Source organism: Psammomys obesus, unplaced genomic scaffold (assembly GCF_907164565.1).
Source record: "Psammomys obesus unplaced genomic scaffold, mPsaObe1.curated_primary_1811, whole genome shotgun sequence".
Classification (NCBI taxonomy): Eukaryota; Metazoa; Chordata; class Mammalia; order Rodentia; family Muridae; genus Psammomys; species Psammomys obesus.
The window spans coordinates 1326946-1328312 of NW_026596326.1; the positions used below are offsets into that span (position 1 = coordinate 1326946).

General features: G+C 68.0%; 1 protein-coding gene across 1 annotated transcript in view; it reads right to left on the reverse strand.

The window, feature by feature from the left end:
- Flt4 (fms related receptor tyrosine kinase 4) overlaps nt 1–886 on the reverse strand; it is a 42348-nt gene extending 41462 nt beyond the window's left edge. Inside the window, exon 1 of the mRNA XM_055597216.1 lies at nt 799–886. Within this exon, the coding sequence (XP_055453191.1) occupies nt 799–856 (58 nt within the window). The 5' untranslated portion in view covers nt 857–886. The remainder of the gene's footprint in view (nt 1–798) is intronic.
- Nucleotides 887–1367: the final 481 nt, after the last annotated feature.

Sequence of the window (1367 nt, forward strand, 5' to 3'; positions counted from 1 at the left end):
CTCTCTCTCTCTCTCTCTCTCTCTCTCTCTCTCTCTCTCTCTCTCTCATTGCCACCTCTGCTTTAGAGTTCAAGTCTCCCATCCCTTCTGATCCGGAGATCCCTTCAAATCCCGGGAACTCGGGCCTTCCACTTCGCCGCGGATCGGATCGGTCTAGAGCTACGCACTCAAGATTCTCCTTAGGTTTCAACTTGAGTCTAGGGTCACCCGGGACGGCGGCGGTGTCTGGTGCCTTGAGTGGGGTGCGGGGTGGGGTGTCCCAAGTCCTTAATCCCAGCTGGGGAGAAGGTAGACGCCCGTCCGGAGCGCCCTCTGGGGGACCTCGGGAGACCGACCTCCAGCGCCGACGCAAGGCGTCGGGAAGTGCGCACCCAAGTGCGGGGTCGGGCGGGGATCAATGGGGAAATGATTCACGCCGGAGGACCGGGATCCAGAGGCGCTGCGCCTCGGACTCCCTGGGGACCAAGTGAGGACCTGAAGAAGCCAGGTTGAGAACGCATTTCATCCCGGGCCGGAGACCGAAGACTGGGACCTGGTCCGAGCCCCGCCACCCCGTTCACGACCCGGCTGCAGTCCCTGCCCGTTCTTCCCTGCTCCCAGCGGTCCCGGTCCCCCGCCTCCGGCTCCCCCCCACCCCCAACCCCCGGCTCCTGCGGCAGTCCGCACACCGGCCTTCCCAAGTTTGCCGTCCCTCCTCCCGCCCCGTCGGTGCGTTCTCACCACCGGCCCCTGGAGCGCAGCGGCCCTCGGGCGATTAAGCCAGGGCCGAGGGGCTTGGGCCGTGGCTCGAGCGCTCACCTTGGAAGAATCCGAGGCAGAGCCACAGGCGTAGGCTCGGCGCGGCGCCCAGCTGCATCTCCGGCCCTTGGGCGCGGGTGGGACCTGCGCGGCCGCAGCTCCGGGCTGGGAGTGAGAGCGCGCGCCCGGGCGCCGACGGGGCGCGGACCGGCCGGCGGCCCGGGGGCGGGGCCGAGGCGGCCGGGGGCGGAGCTCCGGGGGAGGAGGGTCACCGTGGTCACCTCGGCCCGTCCCTCGTCCATCTCAGTCCTTTCCAGCTGCCCCAGGAGAATCCAACCCCGGGTGGGGAGAGCGCCCACTTTGCGCCCCCTACGCCGAGCGCGCCGGGTCCCAAAGCAACCGCCACCGAGAACAAAGTCCAGGGCCGCTACGAGCAGGCGGGGCGAGCAGGTGGCTAACCCGTGCCCCGTGCGCGGGGTGGCTCCGGGGAGTGAGCACAACTGGGCAGTGGGGCTCTCCTGTATTTCCCTTTCATCCGTCAGCAAAGCGGCGACGAATTCAACGTTACCACGGATGCGCTTTAAGCCTCAGCGAGCACCCTGCCCAAACCTCTCTCTCCAGTGTGAATG